Source organism: Pezoporus flaviventris, unplaced genomic scaffold (assembly GCF_033815535.1).
Source record: "Pezoporus flaviventris isolate CSIRO_AGI_PZ_B2104156 unplaced genomic scaffold, CSIRO_AGI_Pfla_v1 ptg000007l, whole genome shotgun sequence".
Lineage (NCBI taxonomy): Eukaryota > Metazoa > Chordata > Aves > Psittaciformes > Psittacidae > Pezoporus > Pezoporus flaviventris.
The window spans coordinates 54348625-54370995 of record NW_026892555.1 but is presented as its reverse complement, the minus strand read 5'-3'; the positions used below and the strand labels follow the sequence as shown (position 1 = coordinate 54370995).

Sequence of the window (22371 nt, the reverse complement as noted above, 5' to 3'; positions counted from 1 at the left end):
CGGGACGGACAGCCCAATGCATGGAGATGCCGGGAGAGAACCAAACTGCTGAGGAGCCTGGCAGAAAGCTTAAGTGTTGGGCCGCTTTCCACACCGCTTCCTGTGTTGGGTCTGAACAGGTTTAGGCACTTCTCCCTAGACCTAAATACGAACCCGGGTTAAGCCATTGCTGTCAGATGCCAACACAGCAGCAGCACTTGCCAACTCAAAGTTTATACTCAAATCCTACCTTCAGCTTGCTACCAACTGTGGCCTTCCTTGTCTACCCTTAAGGCTTGCACACTGTGACTGCACAGATCATCAGCGAGCCCCAGATACACACCACGCCTGAAGAGAGTTTGCAGTGGCAGGATCACATACCAACACTGGGCATAGAGCAGGGGCTGGCTGTTGTCACAAACCTCTCGTTGGCCTAGTTTTGATTTTGCAGGGATGGTTTGGGTCAGTTCCCACTTGTCTGAGCTTCACTTCAAATCTAGGATGTGGATAAAAAGAATCAAAAGGGTTTAGGCCATTTTTAAGGGTTGGGTTTTTTTTTAAGAAAAAAAAAAACAACAACCTAATCCAGGATAATAATAAATAATCTATCTGCTGGAGAAGCAGTAACTAACATTGGTCAACTCAGCAACAGCGAGGCAACAACCGATTCAAGAAGCATCTAGTTGCAAGGTTAAAGCTGTGGAGGTTTTGTCTGTTTTGTGGGTTTTTTCCTTTTCCTTAAAGTGACACATTTAAAAAAAACAAAGAACAAATCTTCACAGCAAAGATGCATCAAATGACCAAACACTACACACAGGTTAGTCAAAAAGGATTTGTTCAAACTTTTTCCATTATGGTATTATATTGATATTTAATAGGAAAATAAAATACATAGACTTCTTGTCACTTGTATGCATCCATTTGCAAACTTTCCTACAAAAAAGGACCAAGCATAGAAGTTGGCATTCACAAAGTCTATGCCTTTTTTTTTTCTTCTTTTGCGTTAAAATTGGTATCATCTGTACATTATCTTACAGTATTAACAACATCTATTTGTTTTGTATGTTTGTTTGTTCTACCCATTGGGTAGGATATGTGCATAATATATTCAAGTTATACACAGCACCATACAAAGAAAAAAAAAACAACAACCAAGAACTAGAAAAAAAAGACAGACAACTGAAAAAGCACCATTTTAAGTGAGGCACAACAAAGGTGGGAGCATAAGGCCTGACCCAAAGCCCCCTGAAGTCAGCAAGAGTCTTCCTACCAACTTCACCAGGCTTTGGAGCAGGCCCTCTAGAGTGCAAGGGGATTCCCATCTGCTCAGACCTGTACATGAGGCACCTTAGTTGCTTACAAACTACTGACATGCAAACCTCCTCAAAATTATAGCTAATACGGACATATATAATTTATTAATAAACCTACCATGGCAGATAGACGAGCACAAACCAAGGAGAGAAAGGAAGAAGAGACAGCTTCATTATCCACGAGATCCTAAACACACCACATTGTTCCAGAAAGCTCACGCACCAAACCATTTAAAACAGCAGCAGCAACAGCAATATAGCAAAGAAATTACAGTCACCTCTGGCAGTAAATCACACGGCTGTCAGAGGGAAGGGGAAAGAATATAGGTTACGTGCTTCTTTATCAATAGCCAACATAAAAAGGTATGCTCTTTTCTAGCAGGAAAGCGGTGCTAGCAATACCCAGGTTGCTTGTGTTCAGTCTAAAACTGGAAGAGACTACAGCAAGGCGGAAGGAAGAGCCAGGAGAGTTTGCAACACTTCTCAAGACAAAACCATTCTTGGTTTTCCCTTTCGAAAGCAGGAGACATGTAGAAAGTGGTTACGAGAATGGCATTAGCAGCCCTGACATATCTAACGCAACTAGTTGTGACTTCAAGGAAACACTCCGCCACTGCATGTCTGCGGTACTTACAAGCGCGGTAAAGCACTTCATCAAAACTGAGTTTGCTGGGAAGAGACAGTGCAGGTATGGTGTTGGTTTTGGAGGCTGAACTTAACAGTGCAGCTCCTGCTAACTCCCCAGGTGGAGCCATACCAAGAGAATCGCTCTATTTTGCTAGTGCAAGTGTGCCCAGCAGGGCATTTGCCAGCATAGCAATGGCAATGAGAGGTGGATCAAAAGGTAGTTTAAGCTCCTGATTAATCAGCACAGACAGGCAAACAATATACTAAGGATTAAAAAGCCAGCCTTACCAACCATCTGCAGTTGGGCCACTCTCTCTCAAAACTTTAAACTTCAATATCTTAACAAAACACACAGAGCCTTCGGACAGGAAACCTCTAAGTTCAACATGTCCTCACAAGGGATTTTTCCATGCTCCAAAGGGCCTCAACAGGTCTCAGACAATTCAGGGATTTAAATGACTGACACATCTGGGGATACTTGAGGAGAAAAGTTGTAACTGAACTGGTTGGCAAGCAGGCAACACAGTGTGGAGCAAGACCATATAATGTGCAATTAAATTACCTGCAACAGACTTCATCTAAAAAGCAAAGATGTAATCACAAGCCAGCCTTCATTTGAACCCACTGTAGAAATGGATCACTTGGTTCTCAGCACCACTTAGTTTGAAAATACATGCTTCAGAGATGTAGAGTACATGAAGTACACTTCCTTCCTGCGCATCAGTACATGAGGTCTACATTAGGTTTGTCCCAAAAGCATGAGGCCTTTTCAAAGCTCACCCAAAAGGAGAGAGCTGCTGGCTGGAAGATGCACAAGCACAAACAGACAAGAATTTGTGCAGCAAGGAACAACCCTACTGATAAAAACAGGGCCTTGACATTTACAGGACTGAAAAGCAAATATTCCTCATGCCTCCAGTTGTTTGACAAATGACCTGCTCCTGAGAACACAATATACAGCCATTTAGCGCTTCTGAAATGTGATTATGGAATAGTAAATAGTATCTAAATAATCAAGGAGTAGGATACAGACATAAGTTTACATGTTGGTATGCATACACTCACATGTGCATGGACATGACTTAATGGTAATGACCAGAGAGAACTTGTGAATAATCCTAAATGCCTTCAAATGTATCAACAAGCCTGTTGTTTATCCTTGAGGGAAGGAAACAAAGGAAATAAAAACAAAAGCAGAGAACAATTCTGAAGCATAATCTATTTTCACCTGCATACTATTTTCTTTCTCTTTGCCTATGAAATCAGGTTACCTTAGTTACCACGAGCATTCAGGGCTCAAAGTCAGAGAAAGGTTAGTAATCCATCTTCTCCAACCATTCAAATATTCCTTATAGATCAGAGAATCAGTTTTAAGGTCCAGTATCTTACTACCTGGCAGGGTTAGAAATGACCACTTCAGACAGTGCTGTTCCAGACAGCCTATGCCCGGAACTCTCCATCAGGACAAGGCTTTCTTCCCTATTGCAACACAAAAACTCAGAGATCTGGAATAACAGCAGCAGCTTCCAGCTGGGACAAATTGGTGAGAGAAGTATCTATAACTAATAATAAAAGCCAAATGAAGTACAGCTTGACCCATGGTTCCTGCAGATTCCATGACTGCAGGAACCTAAATGCCTTCCTCACTAGCCATCAAGACCTTATAGCTGGGGCATGCCTCTGAGTGTTCAAATTTACGAGGAAAAACCATGCTGTAATGAAGTCACATCATGGGGACATCACTAGACTGAATTTTGGGAAGCTGGGTTACTGGGCAAAGGTCAGGAGATCCAACTAGAATTCAGGTTAATATGATCCATCACACAGAAAACCCCGCATACGTGTATCTGGGTTTGGTGTAGGAAACACATAAACCAGTATGGAGGTATACTCTACATGATTAACTCTACAATGTCTGCAGAAATTTCTCATGATTTACAAAGCTCCATCTGAGTGGCTATGCAATACAGTTTCGTAATCCTGGGTATTTTCCAAGGGAGTTTTCCATAAATACTTCACAGAATTACCTAACTCCAGAGAATACCAATTTCTAAGCTTGTAAAGACTGACAGTGGTATCTAATTCCTTTCTTTACCATTTTGTTCTGTTAGCAAGGGCATATTCTCTCTTACTGCAACAGAAGTAGACAAACATACACTGTTGCAATGTTATACTATTGATGGCACTCCCATCAGAGATCACCAATATTCATCAGAAAATACCATATTTAGTCCTATAAGAGGCCCCACAACAAAACCAGCAGATTTCAAGCTCACCTAGAGCAAGCAACAGGTGAATACACTTTCAGAGCTGGCAGGTATACTGGCTGCATATTAACTTTGGACAGCAGAACACGATGAGAAGGCAAAGATACATGAGGAAAGATGACCATCAGGTGAACAAATACCAAGTTATTTTTACACAAATCTTTTCTACAAAGCTGGAACAGGTTATGTTTTCCATGCAAAGAAAAATTTCCTCAGTCAAGAAACAACGGTGCATGCATCATACCAGACAATGGCAATGGGAAGCGCATAAATCCACTGGCATGCAGAGATGGTAAAAAATGGAAAGAACTGTCTTCAAAGAAAAAGCGTGTTCCCAAGAGGTGACTTTGAAGGCAACTTCAAAGTTTACTTGACTGAGATGGGGAAATGTTGGTACTCAACAGGTCCAAGTCCAGGTGTGCTCCGCCACGACAACTGAGTTCCAGCTGCTCTCGCCTGAAGGCTTCTCAGCTAAATAATTCTCATTTAGGGAAGAGCACAGTATCTGTGTGGGCACACACACTCTCTGGCTTAAGGACAACAAAAGTCACTGAAGACCAAAACCAACACTTGCTGGTTTTGTCTCCTGTGTATCTGTGGACTGCTCTTTTGCTTTGCTTTGTTTTTTAACTAAGAATTATGCACATAGGTTGCTTGCAAAAGTCTGATTTCACAGCTTTTACTCCCAGGAAGCAGACGTGATGAGAGCCCTAGCTGACGGACAGCCACCTAGTCATCTCCTAAACATCTGTCCTGTGGGTCTGAGTGGAAAAAGAAACCAACAAAGCGAATCCCATCATAGAATCTTTCTCTCCCTCCCTTCAAATAACACATAAATTAAAAGGCAGCTTCACTCTGCATTACCAGCATGACTCAGACAAAAAAAACCACAATTACAGACTCAAATGAGGCTGCATATTCAGACTAAAAATTACACAAACATTTTCTAAACTAGACTAAAACCAAATTACTTTATGAAGAACATAATCTATACTGAGGTCCACAAAGCACACACACAGACACGCACACTGTTTTGGCATTAAAACTCTGCATAGATCAAAGATGCACTTCAGTTATCAGAGCCCCCAGTGTTCAGAAGTCCTGCAGAAATCCAGCCTCCAGCCATGGGACCAGGTGCTAGGGCACGGCGCTCCTCTCCACAGCCCTCAGGGTACTTGGCTGCTGCCCCAAACCAAGCACAAGGCTTAAGAAAATAGAAAAAAGTGAAAGATCTTAAAGTGAAAAGGTCTGTGACGCACCCATACACATACATATTAGAAACTATTCAAGCTAAAACTCTAAAGTTTCTTACTTTAAGTCCATTTCCAAAATGCATTTTAAGTGCAAGTTGTGCTTTTTCATGTGCTTGTGATGCCACTATCACCATTTGTCAACTGCCTTCCAGCGCTGTGTGTGCCTCTGCACAGGAACAGCCAAGGAGGAGATACTCCACTTGCCACTTCACAAGCAGGTAACGTTTTCCAACTACGCTTAAGACCAGCATGGTAAACCTAGGGCTTACAGACACTTGGTTAATACGTGAGTCATCTTTAGCTGCGAGCGGAGTCCTGCTGGTGTCAGCCGCCTGACATGCACCGAGCAAGAAGGGTTTCCGCAACAGGGCGCAGAGCAAAACAGTTTACAGTGAGAGTAACCAGTGCTCCCACATCAGTCAGGGATGCTGCAAAAGCCTGTGTCACTCTCATAAGTGCTCTCAGTACTGCTGCGGAAACAGCAGTTACAGCTACAAAGGCCCCTTCACTTCAATAGGATGGATCTCCGGGACTGAACTTCAGTATCCAAAGGATGAAATGGAGAGCAAAAAGCACAATGGAGTCTCACGTATTTCAACAGCATCACAGGGGGGAAAATCCCACCCTGCATTTTTAAACAATTTATTGCATAATGTCATGATATGTGACTAAATACATTTCAGGCTACAGTGAGGACAAAAATCTCTAAAACTGTAAGTACTGGCAATACCGCATTATGAAAAGAATGGCAGCACTTAGTTAGAATCAATACAAAGTAACACATCTGGGATTTTGTTTTGCCATTTAGGAAACAAATAGTCTACACTGCAAAACAGCTAAACCCGAAGTGATGGAAAATGCTGGGATTTCGTATTCGCCTTCTTCCATTCAAAAGTCTCCAAGACACTTCATTGATGCACTGTTATCTGAATGCAACTTATTGCAAAGACAAGTGTCCCTGTATTTCTTGATTTGTAAAAGTCAAGAGATGTTAGGCTAAGTCCTGTCCCCTCTTTCTAGCAAACCCAGGGGGAGGGGGGCAAACTCCTCCAGATTAATTCTGAGGGTCTATCATTATTCCACAGGTGAAAAGACAACATATAGAAGAACTTCACATAAAACAGTTCCCTCTTATATATTTTGTTTTAAACATTAAGATAGTGCAACTTTTTAAAACACATTTATCACAACACAAATTAATTCCTTGCATTCATCTAAGTTCTCAACTTTATACCTTGGCACACAAAACAGGAATTTTGTTTCATATTTAAAAAACAAATCCACACCCTGGGAGAAAAAAAAGCAAACTGGCCAATCCTTCCCCCATTTTGCTGGCAAAACCACCTTCTTTCTTCTGCCATTCAGTGAGTATAAAACAGGCTGTACAAGCCTTATTTCTGTGCTAAGTTAACTTTTAGAATTAAATAATTGAAATAGTTTATTAAAAAAAAATAATATATCCCCCCCTCTCCCCTGAAACACTGCTCATAGACAAACTGAATGGAAGTTTGTATTTCTTTCAATCTGCTTTGCATGCAATTCCCCTGAAAGGAATCAGAAACAAAGAACTGGTTTGCACGTTTGGTTTTACTAAGTTGTACCACGTGAAACGCAACAACATTGTGCACCGGAGCATGGGGGATCTTCCTCCACCGCCCTGCTTCAAACTCTTGTCTTCAGTTCAAATGCACCTGGGCTTATGAGTAACTTTTAGACCAGGTTTCCTGGTTTCCGGTCTTGGCCTTTGCTGGGGACTATTGTGCTCTCTGAATTGTTCTGCTGAAACTGAAGTCTGCTCCCCCTCTGAGAGGAAGAAGGCATGTTGCTGTGCTGGTGATGGAAAAAAGAGGAGCCCGGGTAATGCCCCATGACCTCGCTGTACGTCGGGGGTGGTCCTTCCATCCTTCCATTACTGCTATAGTTGGTTGCACTTATGCCCGAATTGCTGCTTGGTGGGCAGGGGCCCCCACTGTACATGGAGATGTCTATCAAGTCGCTATCAAAAATGGTTCGGTTGGGTGGTGCCCTGACGGATTCCCGGTTGAGCTCCATCTGCTGTTCTGGGTCCCGGAGCTGCAGGGTGCATGGGCCTTGGTATGGTGGAGGCTCTTCTCCATCAGAGAGGGAGATGGTCGGAGGAAGGTCAATCTCATGCTGCATGTATGGGTAAGTGGGCTGGAAACGACTGAAACGGTCCCGCTGCATAAAAGATGGGGCAGTAAACCTGTCCCTGGACCTTGGAGCATACATGATCTGAAACGGGAAGAGACACACGTGACTCCACATCTGACCAAAGCACTGTGGGTGCTCCGTATCAACCAAGAACTGGCAAAATGCAAAATGTTTCCCTCTGACATCTATCTCAGAGATTAAGCCCAGCAGATACTGTGCGCACGTGCTACCATGTGCATGTACGTGAAAATAAGAGGTAGGAGTTACAGGAAGGATCTAACACATGATACTTGAGAAGAGCTTCATGAATGAAAAAGGAGACACAACACAGCTCCATCTGACATTAAAACATGCACAGCCAAGAGAAAATGATTCTGTTTCTGAACATAGGAAACACATTCTCTCTAGTCTTGACAATTGACTAGTTCTACAAAAATGTCCCAGTGCTGAATTTCAGCTGCAGTCTGAACCTGCCTCTCCCACTCAGAGTTAATGTAATACCCTGCATGACCAAAGAATTCAGACGGTCATTTTAGTACATTTTATAAAGGCCCAGCATATCTCACGCCTTCACCACCAGAGTGCATCAGGTGTCCTTCTTCCCCTCAGCTCTCAGCCAGAATTCAGCCTCCAGGGAGGGCCTATGAGGCTGCTGCATTGAGAGTGCAAAAAATCTCCCTGGCATACCAAGCCCTGGAGAAGGTCCAGCTTTACAAAAGGAAGAGTTCAAGATACTCCGTAAGGAGCTACTGCTCCTCACTTGATCCATCCCAGATCTAGACAGACACATCAGCTTCTTAGATTCAGATCTTTCAAACTGCTCTTCTCATTTCTGGATCCATGCAGGATCTTTAGTCCCTGACCTTTACAGATGTCAGGAAGTCTGCTGTTTATCACAGGAGACCTGCACCACCCAGAGCAATACACCCCCAAATTATCACACAGACCAGAGATCTGTGCTAGCTAGAAGATGGGAGGCACTGGTGATAGCATATGGGTAGTAAATCCAAGAAAAAATCAGGGAGAAGATAAACTGGTCTCCCAGCTTCCATTGAATACTCAATCACGGAGCCACTGCATGAGAGAGACACACCTCTACCACTTACCTGTGAATGGCTACTATGATACAGGGAGGTGATGATGGAGATGAGATGCCAGGTAGGCAGAATTCTGTTCTTTTAATGAAAAGCCTTAGACATTTATGGAATGGGAGTTAAGGCAGGTTCAGTTGTCCACATGAAACCTGCTCTTGATCTACACCAAAAAAGCTTTATTTGCTAAATATACTGATGTTTCTGAAAGGAACAAAATATATATTACAGTAACGAGGAAAGCACATTGGTGAAGATGGTAAGAAATCTGTACCTCTGAAGCACCCTGGCGTGAAACTGAGCTTTCTGAAGGCCACAAGCACCCTTCCTGGAATGCAGAAGAAAACAACAAAAGAGGAAAAATTAATAGATCGCATCACCATCCTGCCTGAATACCACAACTCCTAGTCAGTCAGCTTCTATGGACTGGCTGTCTCCACCTAAAGAGAGGCAATAAACAAGGAACATCCCACCAGCTTCTCTAAAACTAGAGCAAACAGCTGCTCTGCACCCAAGTAAATCAAGCTTGGTCTGTTTTACAACTGCCAAGGCACCATCCACAGCACACAGCCTCACAGGCTGTAAGGACATAGCAAGCCAGTTGCAGCTATGAGTGCAGCAGCATGTAGCGATGACAGGAGAAACTTATGCACTTGTGTGTTGAGCAGGCACCCGTCACCTCCCAGCCTATGACAAGGCCACATAAGCAGGTCCAATGAAGCTGACCAGCAGCCAGGATCCCAATTACAGACCAGAGGCAAAACAGTTTGCAACAAAACCTGGCATCTGTAATGTCAGCAAAGTGACAGTCACTCTAAGCCCAGGTATAGTCTGGTCAAAAGCAGCCTGTGATCTTGTCAGGAGAGTCCACTGCAGAGCAAAGCTGCTTTAAGAGGAATCTCCCACAGGATTCAGCTGTTAAGGGAAATGCTTTGAATAACAAAACCGGTCAATCACTTCTCTTCTGTAGCTTTAGAGAGCAGAGAGAGAGGCTGACAATTACCACTATTCAAAACTTCCCTTTGCAAGTATCCCCATTTGCAACAGCCTGATACAAAAGACAAATCTTGCTTAGATTCATGTATTTCAGTGTCTACATAAGGTTTTGTCAATAGAAGACATTGTAACTGTATAACTGTATGCATACATGTATACACATACCGTGTACATACCTTCCTTTCCACCCCTCCATCACCCAGGTGTATTTTGAAATATCTGAGGATATATTTGCACAATTAAAGACAAGCAGGTTATCAGCAGCTGCCCAGCAGGCTCCAAGCCTGTTGTAATTCTTAAGTAAAACATGTTAGTCAAAGCTAACATGCTCAATTAACTGCCCACAAACTACATGCCATACACAGCACAACAGCAGATTCCCAAGTGATGGCTTGAAAAGTATGACAGCTTTATGCTTATTGCAACTGTCTTAGTCTCATCTTTAATGTGTTCAAGCTCAGAAGAGAAGAAAAAAGACAAAACCAATGGCACAACCCAGGAAGGAATTCAATCCCACTCACATTACTTCAATTCCCTGATGGTGGAAGCAGAATCAAGGACTCCCATCCTAGGGCCCTAAGGCAGGAGAGTTAAGAACAGCTGGGGGACATGGTGCAACACATGGAGAAAAACTCCTTGTGCTGAGATGGGAGCAGGACCTGCATGCTTAGCCTAGGCACACACACCTGGTAGCAGCAATGCCTAACAGAAATGACTTGTAAGAGTGGAGATGCCCATCACTGTACCAGGCATGAACAGTACATGTTGATGCCCAGTACAGCAAAAGACCCTGCCTAGAGGCACTGCAGTTGCTACAGGGACCCCACCTAATGCAACCAGGTTAGTGAGAGAGTTGGACCAAGACAATGAGACCAAAGGATCTCAAGGCTCTCCCTGTTCTGGGCTACCTGCTTGAAGAGACAGACAGTTTGGGATGCCTCTGAACTCCAAGGCTGTGAGATCCTTAGGATACAAGGATATGTGATAACATGGCCTCTGTGACAGTGTGTTCTACAGCCCACCTGTAGCGACTCACCTCCCTAATGTTTCTTCTGGAGAAAGCTGCGGGCTGAATAAATCATTTGGCAGCAGCCAGCCCCCAGTAAGATCTCTATCTCAGGAGCCAGAGGAACAATACAAGCAGATGGCTGGGTAGCATATGCTCAGCATGCCCACACTTAGAAAATACCGGGCTCACACCCCACATGCAGACTAGCCTCACTATGCATACGTTGTTGGTTCAGTACCACAGTACAGGATTCTCATCATGACTGGAATAAGCCCAGACTAACTGGCCCAATGTAGGAAAAGGCACTGCACTTTCATGCAGGGCATAAGCCAGTCTTAAAATGGACAGCAAGAAAGGCAAGGAGAAAGGGAAGGAGATAGCAAACTACCAGGTTTCCTGCATTCAGCTATGCAGGAGTCCCCCTTCTAGGTCCTGAACTTACTGTACAGTGACCTGCAAGGACAAATAAAAACATGCACTGAATAGATACAAGGGTTGGTGCCTACCTACCCCACTGTTCTTGGTGTCATAGCAAGGGGTTTAGAGAAGAAGAAAGGGAAAACCTCAATGTTTCAGAAGGGAAATATACCCCTACCTTCCCCCTCCTCCCCTTCCCCCAGATGCAAGAAATAACATGCTGGTACTGCCATGAACAATGTGGGTTGACTTACATTGATGAAAAGTATTATTTCTTGCTCTCTCCTTGTCCCTCTACTTACTGACCTCCATTTGACAGCTAAAATATTTCCCTGTACTCAGATCTGAGAAAAAAAGGTAAGAACCGACAGCATTTGCATTCATATTCCCTTACACTGGTCCTCTCTTTTTACTATTCAAATTACTAAGGCAGCTCAGCCTAATGATAAACTACTTTTAACTTCTTTTCACTCAGTGACTTCTCATCCCACTTCTCACCCTCTGAGCAAGACAAAGCCAGGCACAGGCAATAGAGCTCAGCACCATGACTGAACAGCTGCCAGGACTGGCACAAGCTTGCAGCCCCAGCAACCCCACTGCATGGCACTGTGCCGAAAGGAACTTCCCAGCTAGTAAATCCAGTGCTGGCAGTCCTGCTTGATGCCCCCCCTCACAACCAACACCCAGGGATTTGTGCAAGTGGTTCTCAGGTATGGGCAATCAAGGTTAAACCTGAGGAAATGCAATTTACCTGTTTTTGGGGTTTTTTTTGGTGTTTTTTTTTTTTTGTGGACAATATATAATTTCCCTACTTATTATAGGTTTTCAATAGCTAGCCACTTCAACTCACCCCTTCTTAAAGAGGCTAAGGGTCTTCAGGTGTGAGCTTCAGTACTTAAAAGTAACAGGAAGAGAAAGCTTGTACATTAATCCCCTATACTGTATTTATTTTTAACAGTGTTAGGTTTGGGGAGTTAAAAAGAAACCATCTCCATGGTAAATCCTAGCTCCTACAAAGCAAGAAAAATCTTAGGGATCCAGCTATGTCTTTTGCTGACCTTTGCCATTGCTGGGTTTCACAATAATTTACAGAAATTAATTTTGTGATTAGTTTTTTAAATAATGTCATTTAATAAATCCAGTTGGGTGATTATTTAATTATCTTATGGTGAATTATCTTATGGTGATTATTTAGTTCAATATTTAGAGCTTAGGAGACTGGATAAACCTAACATAATTTGCCTAATTTGTATTTTACAAAGGCTTACAGCCTCTAGAATTAAACAGTTTAGAAAGATCACTTTTTGAGGGCAATTTTAAACACAGTGCTTCCTGAAGCATGCAGTATAATCCAGCTACTGCAGCTGATCATCAGGATATTGACAGACAGCAGGCAGGAAGAAGAATTTTTAACTCAGGATAAGTTACAGGTAAAAATTTATGCTCAGTAAGAAAAATTCCTCAAACTGTAATAAAGAAAAACATCCACTGTGCTGGTTTTGGCTGAGATAATGTTCTTCATAGTAGCTAACATCGGACTACATTCTGGATCTGTGCTGGAAGTAGTATTGATAATGCAGAGATGTTTTCATCAGTGCTTACACAGAGCCAAGGCCTTTTCTGCTCCTCGCACCACCCCACTAGTGAGCAGGCTGGGAGGGACACAGCTTGTCCGCAGTCCCCAGGTTTGCTGGGGTACGGCTGAACACCTACCTGATCATGGGGCATGATGAATGAATTCCTTGGCTTGCTTTGCTTGCATACACAGGTTTGCTTTACCCATTGAACTGTCTTTATCTCAACACAAGTTTCCTCACTTTCACCATTCTGATTCTCTCCCCCATCCTGCTGGAAGCAAGCAGCAGTTTGGTTCCTAGTTACCAGCTGGGGTTAAACCACAACAACCTCATATAATCCAAATTTTTTTTTTTTACTGACTCTTAAGGAGATTCTTGGCTTTTCATACACTTCCAAGTTTCTGAGAATTAGAACTCTGTCTGAAATTTTATTTCCTGAGAATAAAAGTCAGGTTTCCACCTGGAAAGATTTCACTGGAAAGATTAAGAAGGTCCCTCTCTTCCCTTCAATTATATTCAGATTTTTATTTTATTATTTTTCATATGTGTATATATAAGCACACACAAAAATACACACACTTCTTTTGCAAATGAGGTTTCAGACAGCAGTGTAGTTTCTGATTTTGGCCCTAGGTGGTACCTTACACCACATTAAAACAGTGGCTTGCTAAAAATGTTCAGGGAAGGCAAATGGGCCTCCCTGCCTCTTCCCGGCTGATACAGACCACCACAGATCTGAAGATGCAACACCTTCCTAGCCAAACAAACTATTGTGCTGTCCCCAACAGAATGGCAAGTATTCCGGCAGGACCACTCCTTCCTTTAAAAGCTGCGTTTCCCCAAGGGAAGGAAAGGTTACAGTGTCTGGCACAGCCGTATACAGTAACAAGGAGAAGTATTAGAGATGTAATTATGGAGAGCGCCAAACTTCTCACATGTAGTGCACCTCCCTATGCTTAAAGCAATTATTCCTCTTACTTAATGCTTTAAAAGTTTTATTTCCTCAACTTCACAGCACTTTACTGCTTTAAGTAATCTTAATTTCATCCCAGTGAAGGAAATAAGTACTATTATCCTTCCTCCTTTGTTTGGAGATGAAGAAAGTTGCCCAAGGAGACACACTGAGTCAGGAGCCACTCAAAGCTGGCATTCCTTGCTTCTAGTCCTAACTCTGGACTTCCTAGACAATCCTGCCCTTCTTAAAGATGCTCTAGCTTTATTGTGGTAGACTTCAAAGACCAGCAGCCAGGACACACTGTCCCTCCTGGCAGCACTCCCTGTGGAAAGGCAAGCCCATATCCCTCATGCAGACAGTGGGAGAACACAGTGCACATCCAGCTCTTGCCGACCAGTGTCTGGCACCAAAGAAAGATTTGGCAAATCAGGGTGGTCTACAGCACTCATATTCACCCCGGGTTCTCATTCCCAGTGGGATTTTCTTTCTTCTGCACATGTCAGTAGCAAATGAGAATAAGTGGCCCAGGGATGCCAGCAGGGAACAGAAGGAACAATGCCAACACCAGAGGGGAATAATTTAAAAGGCCAAGAGGCAAGACTAACATTTGAAATCACCAACAAATCCCTGGAGTTGTCAATATTACTGAGTATTTTCTGACGCCCTCCTGACATTACATCCTTTTATTCTGAAACAGCTGTTCCAGGAAACAGGGGAGTATTTTCCTAGCTGTGCTCCTAGAACTCAGCATTCTAGATGGACACTACCAAGGCAGGTCCTAGTGCAAGCTGACTAGCCCTAGCAACAATGCTGCCTTTGGGGCCGAGAGGCAGGGGCTGGTCAGGGCAAGCATCTTGTGTGATAACTGGCACAGACTTCGCTGCCAGGAGTGAGCCTAGGGCATTCCAAGTGTTCAGTACTCCTTCAATACCCACTTTATAGGTGAAAAAGACAGCAGCCACCAGGGTTGGGAGAAGGAATGAATTTAGGGCCACCAGAAGCTCATTAAGTTCCTAACACTTGTGAATGCAGTGATATCCTCTAATACCCAAACTTCCGGACTTGGAAGACAATGAGAATTTCAATTTCCAGGATTTTTTGGTGGTGTTGTTGGCTGGGGTTTTTTTGATTGGTTGGTTGGGTTTAACATAAAGGAAGTTGACCCAGACAAAGAACACATAAATACTTTTTATTTCATTATTTTGCAGCCTGACCCCATGCATTTTACAGGTGTGAGGTTGGCAATAAAGGCGGTAGCTAATTTATCTGTTCATTTATATTGCACTTTCTAGAACCAGAATAAGAGATATCATCTGTTCAATAGCTGGTCTTTATGAGGCCAGAAATCTGTGTAATTCCGCCACAGCTCAGCTGTTGGAAGGCTTTATAATCTAGAAATAGGACAGGCTTGAAGGAAAATTGAAGGTAACAAAAGGACAAAAAAAAGGCCCATCTGAATAGGAAAGGCATTGTTCTGTATCTTGATACACTTCTGCTACCCCAGTTATGTGAAGGGGGGCTCACTCCATAGTTCACTACAGGAACTAGCCAACAGTCAATTAATTTGCTTTACCACTTTAAGAAATATGGCTGAATTTCCTCTATTTCCATTCCTTATTTCTCCTCCAGCAGAAGGCCTGAGTCAGAATTTTTTCTTCAGACCTTAGTAGTTAATAAACATTTAAATCTGTTTTCAGACTCTGTATACTATTAAAAAAAATGCCTTGGAAGAGTACCCATTTATCGATTGCATTTGCACACAGAACAAGACCTGCCTGGTTAAAATAGAAATATATTTTTGAAGTGTATAATCTAACCCAAACCTCACTGTTCACACTACTTGCCTCATGCTGCCGTGGACAGCGAGAACAGACGGATCCTTTCCAGTTTCACATGACAGAGCAAATGCTTTAGTTTTAATACCCTCATGCACCACACACTGCTTTTAAGGTCTGCACTGCAAATAGCACACAACCAGTTTCTATCAGAATTTCCTTTAACACCTGAGACAAAGAAAAATTCAAATATATTTGCCATCTAACCTCAGAAACCTCTGAAGTCCTGTTCCCCACAAACATGACCTTTTAAGAACAGCTTCAGTTTATCAGAAATCCACATGAGTAATAACTGATAACAAACCTACATCAGAGTTTTTGGAAGGATTAGTAACTAGTTACTGCCAGCCAATAATCAATTCCCATGAAGTGCTCACATGGCTATGATTATCATTACTTACAATGACACCATCAAACTGAAACTGAGTCAGTGTTTTAAAAATTAATAAAGAGCAATTCTGGACAGTAAAGCAGTTCTTAATTCCCCACTGCCAAACTCCATGTTCTTCACAAGAAGATGATGTTTCCTCTCTTGTGTCCAAGAGAAAAGGCACCACTTGGTCTGATGACAGACAATACTAACGAACCATACAAAGGAAATAATGGGTTACTTCACGCATTTGACAGCTTACTGCAGTTTTAAAAGATTTGAGGATGAAAATGCATTTCCTTTATCTCAAATTACTTCATTTTAGGTACTTGTAGCAATTATAGCTAACATTTTTCAGACAGGAGTGCGGTTCTTTAATTACAGTGTCCATTTCAAAGCATCATCCAAATTAATCTATGCAATTTTTCCAGCCCTGAAGTCCACAAGGTTAAGGTTTGACAAGTTCCAGTTCCATCTGTAACCAAATTAGAGCTAAAAATTCCTGTGCTACCAAAGCTCTAGGAAATGAGGCAACCTACCCTTGAGCTCCTTTTCTCTCTGTGCAGCCTCTGACATAAGAGCTGCTCAACTGCAGCAAGAGGATGCAGGTGATGTGCTAAGTGACAGCTTTGGGAGTCCTGCATTCATCACGTTTTATAGCTGGTTTTCAGGAGGGAGCTGCCAGTTGACAGAGGTCTAGCCCCGGCTCCAGCACTCCTGGCTCCTCCCCTGCCAGCACTCCCTCCCCTGCCCCAGCACTTTGCTCCCTGATCTGGCTGAAATCTAACTGAAAAAAAAGGCAATTAGTGTTCAGCCAGATTGCCCCCGAGGCCTCACAACATGATCTTAGCAACTTCCTAAGGAGCAAAAAAGAGGAGGAAGCACGGGACTGTGACATAAAGGTGAGACTGTGTGGACTTGCAACTAGTGTAAGCCATTATGGTACCCACACCTTTCAGTTACAATCAGACAATTTTTTTTGATGGGGGAAATGAAATAAAGCTGTGAACCCAAAGCTGTTGCCACTAATTTAATGCATCAAAAGCGTCCCCTCACAAATGGCCCCTTGGCCATCACAGTCAGCAAAGAGCCAAAGGCATCACTTCAAGGACATCAAAAAGCACATCAGGAAAAAAGACCTCCCTGCAACATCCATGGCTTTGGAAGTATGTCCCAAGGTCAGGGACACCCCTGGGGGTTAACCCTCACGTGGGAGCAGTGCATCCCACCCAGTAAACACCTGGGTTACTCACAAGGCAAGTAACATGCCCATTTACTGTTAGGTTGACTAAAGACAGGTTTAAGTCTCAACTGAGATTTGGTCTTAAGCCTTTGGCTCTGTAACAACACATCTTAACCACTCCACATCCTTTGAGGGATCATTTTCCTACTATTTTCTTACTGTCTGAGTGAAAAAAACAAACATTATATTTTCCTGGGCCCTTACTCAGCCAGTTTGGATCCAGCGAAGAGTTAGTGTAGCTTCACAAAACAGTAGCACTAATAAAACTCCAGGATATGAGTAAGTATATGAAAAGTCACAATATATATTTCAAATCTTCATACCTCAGGTGATCACCATTAATTCCCCCCCCACTCCCCTTCAAATTACAACAGCAGCAAACAGGATGTCACATACGAGCCTCCAAATGTATAATGAAAACAGGCTACATAAAACAGAAGACTCTAAAAATAAGACAGTGTATCTTGAATTTATTTCAGAGTCTTTTTTCCTACTGAAAAATACAACCTCAGTAAATGACCCAACTATAGCAAGTATTAAAAAGTGACATCAGAAGTTTTGCCAACACTTGCCTGTACCAGCGCTCCTCAGGAAGCCAGGCTGCAGACCATACAGCACAAGGAGAAGGAAGTTGGTACAAAGGGCTCATACTCACCGTCTGCAAAGTTTCTTCCTGTCTTCTGCTTTGGCTCTGTCGACTGATAAAGGAGCGTGTCGAGAGTTTGTAATGGTTCAACAAGCAGATGATCACTACCACCATAACAGTTATAACCACAATTATAATGATGATTTGAACAAACTCCAGTTCAGCTAAAACAAAGAAAAAAAGGAAAATGTCAATCACACACAGAACATTGCCCATCAAAACAGTAATTTGAAAAACCCTCAGTATTTCCTCAAGACTGATCTGGAGCAAGGTCCTACTGCTGTTCATTTCACAAAGTTTTGTGAAGCACACTGTTCAAAAACATATGAAAATTGTTTCAGTTTTGGCCAATGCCAGTCAGTCAGTATAAATAGCTGCAGGTGACAGCCAAGGAACTTCTTGGTGATCCTTCTCTGCAGCCTTCACAGATAACAAACTCTTCAGCAGAAACACTTCAGAAAAGCCTTCTGGATAATACAACAGTTTCACAGGGGGGGGGAGGGAGGGAAGGGGGAGCAACCAAAAAAAACCCGGCAAAAAAACAAGGAACACCACATATGAAACTCACTCTAGTTTAATAGCCACCTGCAATGCCAATAGAGTCCAGAGGCCTCCAGGTGCTTCAAAGCAGGGGCCATGCAAAAAGAAATCAGGACACTGTATATAGTAAACTATCCTTAATTTTTTTTAACAGCTAAACAGCATGAAAGCTACTTATATCACGTGGAGCACAAGGTTTTTTTCCTACTGAATTCACATGCAATGTCTTTTTCAATCACTCCTCTCCAACCAGAGTGAAATTAACTTTTCTAGGATATTCCTATTCAGGTAAAAATTAGAAGAGAACTGGTACTTTAAACAATATATGCTCAACTACGGTTAAAATGAAACCTGGACCCTGGCTGTTGCAAGAGATAAAATTACAATGAACATCAGAGGCTATTACCTTATCAGAAGTCCTGCCTATACCATAAATATTAAGTATATTTAGAAATAAGTTACACTTGCACCCCTTCTGCTATACAGGAGCAGAAAGCACGAGCAATGTAAGTGGAGAAACTGCCCTTTGGAGCTACACAGTTCCTGATATTTCTATGGAAACTGCATTGCTCACAGGGGATGCTCTCATCTTGAAAGAGAACTCCAGCAAATGGGAAGTCACCTTTGGTTGCTAGGCTGGTAGAAAAAGCAAAGCAGCAGCACAAGTTGCTCAGTTTCAGCACTTTCCAAGAAAGTCACTCACTACTTTTGGGCACCAAAACAGGAACTGAGAGAGCCAGTATTAAATTTGTTTTTTTAAAAGCAGATGAGGAAAGAAAGATAACAAAATATAAAGAGACAAAGCAAATACTGGAGAAAACAAGCTCCCCTCTCCCCTTATCTCTTTCAGCTGCAGTCATCTTCAGCCTTCTATGTAACAGCAGTACACTTACACGAACACAGCTATGAAGCTGAGCTAGGAAAATGCTGTTCACACATAAAAACCCAAAGTGGCCTGCAGTGGAACTAAAAGAAACACAAGGCTGTTCCATTATTCTAAGATCTCTTGCGAACAAAACCTCATGCTACAGGCACTGCAGTGTGCAGGTGTCCACTGGAGGCTGTTGCAGAGGACCAGCTGCTTGTCACAAGTTACCAGTGGGCACAGGGACACCACTAAGTATTGAGGCTCTGCAATTGTCTCAGGAATAAACTAAACCTTTTTTAAGGCTAAGGAGAAAGTAAAGGGCAAAAACACATCTATCATTTAATTTCTCTTTGCTGTTAAGTACCATACACTCATCATTAAGATCACCCGCATTTTCAAAACATTCGATCGTCAGTGCTTTGCCCTGCCTTTGCTATCAAGTCCACATGCAGTGCAGTAATACCTCTTTTTTTTCCTCCCCCTCTCTTGCATCACTGGAAGCTAACAATGTCCACACCAACAGATCAAAAAGCAGAAAGCATAGAAATAATTAAAAAACAAACCCACCAAAGCCAAGTTTAAGTAATTTTTCTTTGGCTCAGAAACACAGAATACAGACTTGACACAGCTGACAACTGCTGCAATTAACATTCTGCAGTTACTGAGCATAAGGGGCTTCTTTACCTAAAACTTTTTTGGGGGAGAGTCCATGTAATACTTTACACTGGAAATTGAGAGACTGTTGCTAAAGGGCAACATGCTAAACAAGCAATGTTGATTTAGGCTTTCCTAGAATGCAGAGATCACTGGAATGACATGTTACTTCTCTATCTGCCAAGGGCAGAGTCTTCTAAATTTATCACGGCCCCAGCATTTCAGTGGCAGGGAACAGTACCTCTCCTTTTGAAATAAGTGACTTCGAGTGTGAGCATTCCCCTGGGAGGGGGTAATCCCTTGGAAACGTTTCACTAAAGCACAGCTACAAAAGAAAATTAAAACCATAGCACATAGGTGTGAGCACAGAGGATTTTCCAATTGAACAACAAAACACCCTACAGACGTTCAAGTGAATTTTCCCACTAAAAAGCAAGGGGAAAGGAAAAAGGAAAGTAATTTTTAATCTCTCCTGTCCCTTGACCAGCCCTCCTGCTACTCATTAGGTTATTAACAGGAAAAACAAAGAGACAAAAGCAGCAACGACCTCTATTCGCTGGCACTGCTCAGAGCAATCTGAAAAGTCGCTGGCAGCTACTGACACAGACTGGGGTCACGCCGGCCGCCGGCTCACCTCCTGCCCTGCTGCTGGGTGTAAAGGGCCCTCGATACCACCCTCCTAACAGGCATCTCCTCCTCCCCGCTTTTCCTATAAATTAACTGGGAAAGAGGCGGGGGGTGGGGGAAGGAGCTTTGGGAAGAGAAAGTATATGTTTTTACCTCCCCAGATCTCTGTCACACTCACACCTGTTTCTTCACACACAGGAAATAATATTTAGAACACGGTTTTTCTTCCCCCAGGAGAATACGTTTTTATGGCAAACGCACAAAACCAGAGACAGCTATATATTGCACGAAAACACCTTCACAGAGGAGTACAAAAAAAAAGAAAAGATTTATAACGCTACCAACAGCCACAAAAGTGCCCGCACCGTCACCCGAACCCTCCCGAGCATACACGACCCCTGTCCCGCCCGGAGCCCCAGGTAGGCTGCTCTGCAGGGAGCGCTCTTCCAGCGGGCTGGGCTGTAAGTTACCGGGTGTCGCCCCGGTATCCCGGGGCCGGAGTTGGCAGAAGCCCCAGCGCGCAGGCACGCCGGACGAACGAGCGGGTACCTCTTTCCAACAACAGGTCTTTTAACCGCGCATCCGTCACCGCTGTCCTGTTAAGCCGCTCACTAGACATGCTCGCCTCCGGCGGACGGGGGGCTCAGGCCGCTCCGCCAACCCCAGCGGCGGGCACCGCATCACCGGCGGCCCCGAGCTCCATGCAGCGAGGAAAACACCGCTCTCGGGCCGCCCGCTCAGCCCGAGCTGACTCACAGACAGGCAGACAGACAAGTCAGCCTCCTGCCTGTCCACCCGTCCCTCTCCTCAGCGCACCGCAGGCCACAGCCCCGGCACTACCGACTACCAAGTGCTGCCGGCAGCGGGCGGCGCGCTGTGAGGAGGCCGCGGGCGGGCGACCGAGCAGGGCCGGACCGGGGCTAGCACCGGCTACTCTCGTTCCACCCCCACTCCGCGTGTGCGCGCACGGACAGAGAAGGGAGCCGCCTTCGCGCCGCGCTCAGCCCGGGCGAGATTAATGATTAAAAATAAAAATAATTAAAAGAAATAACCGGCGAGAGAAAAAAAAAAAAAAAAAATGGACACGGAGAACCCCGCGACAGCGCGCCAGAGCCGGAGGGAGGAAGGGAGCTAAGGGGGTACGGAGGAACGAGCGTAGTGTAGCTTACCCGCGCCACCGCCCCGCCGCTCTTTAAGCCCGGCCCGGCCCGGCGGGCGCTCGGGGCGCCCCAGCTCTTCCGCCTGACCCGGCCGATGCGCCTGCGCCGCTGCCTCCGGCACCGCCCACCCCTCACTATCACCCCCCACCCCCCCAGCACGTGTCCGCGCCCCGCCCCAGCCGCCGGTCCCGGCCGAAGAGCTGGGGTGAGGGTCGGGGAGGAGCAAAGCATCTTCCGTTGCTTGTAACCACCCAGACCGAGACAGTCCCGTCCCCGCTCACCTGGGGAGGCACCGGCAAGGAAACTTCCCGCCGGCCCGCGCCTCAGGTACACAGCCAGCGACAGCGGAAACCCCTGCGGGCCGCACGGCTGCAGTTCTGTTGTGTGCAGCGTTGTGGGGAGAGCCGCGGGAGTAAGGTACTGAAGAGACGCGCGCTGGTGTATTGTGAAACGATAACCGCCGGAAGAAATCGCGCCTTCAACCTCCAGAAACAGTTAAAAAGAAACACAGGGGGGAGGGGAGAGGATAACATCGGGGGGTTTGAGACTTGGGTTCCAGCCCCATGTGTGTTTCATTGGCAAAATTCCCGGCTCCAGCAGCTCCTGTCTTCTGCCCCAGCGCCAGCCGCTCTGGACTGTCAGTTCGACAGGGATCGAACCCTCAGTCACAGTCAGAAAACCACAGGGGAGGTCAGCAGCAGGGACCTGAAGCACAGCCCCGCCAGAGTCCCTGCCATATCCGTCATTTAGCGCTATGTCCACCAACTCCCTG

General features: G+C 44.3%; 1 protein-coding gene across 7 annotated transcripts in view; it reads right to left on the bottom strand.

The window, feature by feature from the left end:
• Positions 1-6065: 6065 nt before the first annotated feature.
• Positions 6066-22371, bottom strand: part of LDLRAD4 (low density lipoprotein receptor class A domain containing 4) — a 180477-nt gene continuing 164171 nt past the window's right edge. The window contains exons 1-4 of one of the 7 annotated variants that reach the window (XM_061448875.1): positions 21609-21760; positions 17760-17914; positions 8977-9030; positions 6066-7692 (exon numbers count right to left, since the gene is read on the bottom strand). In XM_061448875.1, coding sequence (XP_061304859.1) covers positions 7150-7692; positions 8977-9030; positions 17760-17864 — 702 coding nt within the window. In that variant the 5' untranslated portion in view covers positions 17865-17914; positions 21609-21760 and the 3' untranslated portion in view covers positions 6066-7149. Of the gene's footprint in view, positions 7693-8976; positions 9031-17759; positions 17915-19183; positions 19329-20909; positions 20935-20988; positions 21416-21608; positions 21761-22371 lie in introns of those variants that run through there. The other 6 variants (XM_061448871.1, XM_061448874.1, XM_061448873.1 and 3 more) reach the window with 6 other exon arrangements.